At 32.7% G+C, this 346-nt stretch overlaps 1 protein-coding gene across 1 annotated transcript in view; it reads left to right on the plus strand.

Moving 5' to 3' along the window:
- LOC144245678 (ubiquitin carboxyl-terminal hydrolase 9X-like) overlaps nucleotides 1-346 on the plus strand; it is a 137,960-nt gene that overhangs the window by 4,283 nt on the left and 133,331 nt on the right. The window contains 1 exon segment of the mRNA XM_077781009.1: nucleotides 159-304. Within this exon segment, the coding sequence (XP_077637135.1) occupies nucleotides 159-304 (146 nt within the window).

Below are 346 nucleotides of genomic sequence, written 5' to 3' on the forward strand. Positions count from 1 at the left end.
TACCAGTTTACAAAAAAAAATGGTGTAATTACAGTTGTATTAAATATTTATAGATATATGTGGGAAATTTAAAAATGTTATATTTTCACTTGATACTGAATTGTTTAATGTTATACATATGTCAAAGAAATTTAAGTTTGAAGTATTTAATTTTTCAGACTTCATCAGCCAATTCTTCCAATGAGAATTCCCCAGCAACTCCTCCAGATGAACAAGGTCAGGGAGATGCTCCACCACAGCATGAAGATGAAGAACCTGCATTTCCACATGCTGACCTAGCAAAGCTGGATGACATGATCAACAGGTGAATTGTTTTGATACGTATTTTTTTTTTGTAATGGCGCTA

The sequence above is a fragment of the Crocuta crocuta genome, unplaced genomic scaffold (assembly GCF_008692635.1).
Source record: "Crocuta crocuta isolate KB4526 unplaced genomic scaffold, BGI_CrCroc_1.0 scaffold2088, whole genome shotgun sequence".
Lineage (NCBI taxonomy): Eukaryota > Metazoa > Chordata > Mammalia > Carnivora > Hyaenidae > Crocuta > Crocuta crocuta.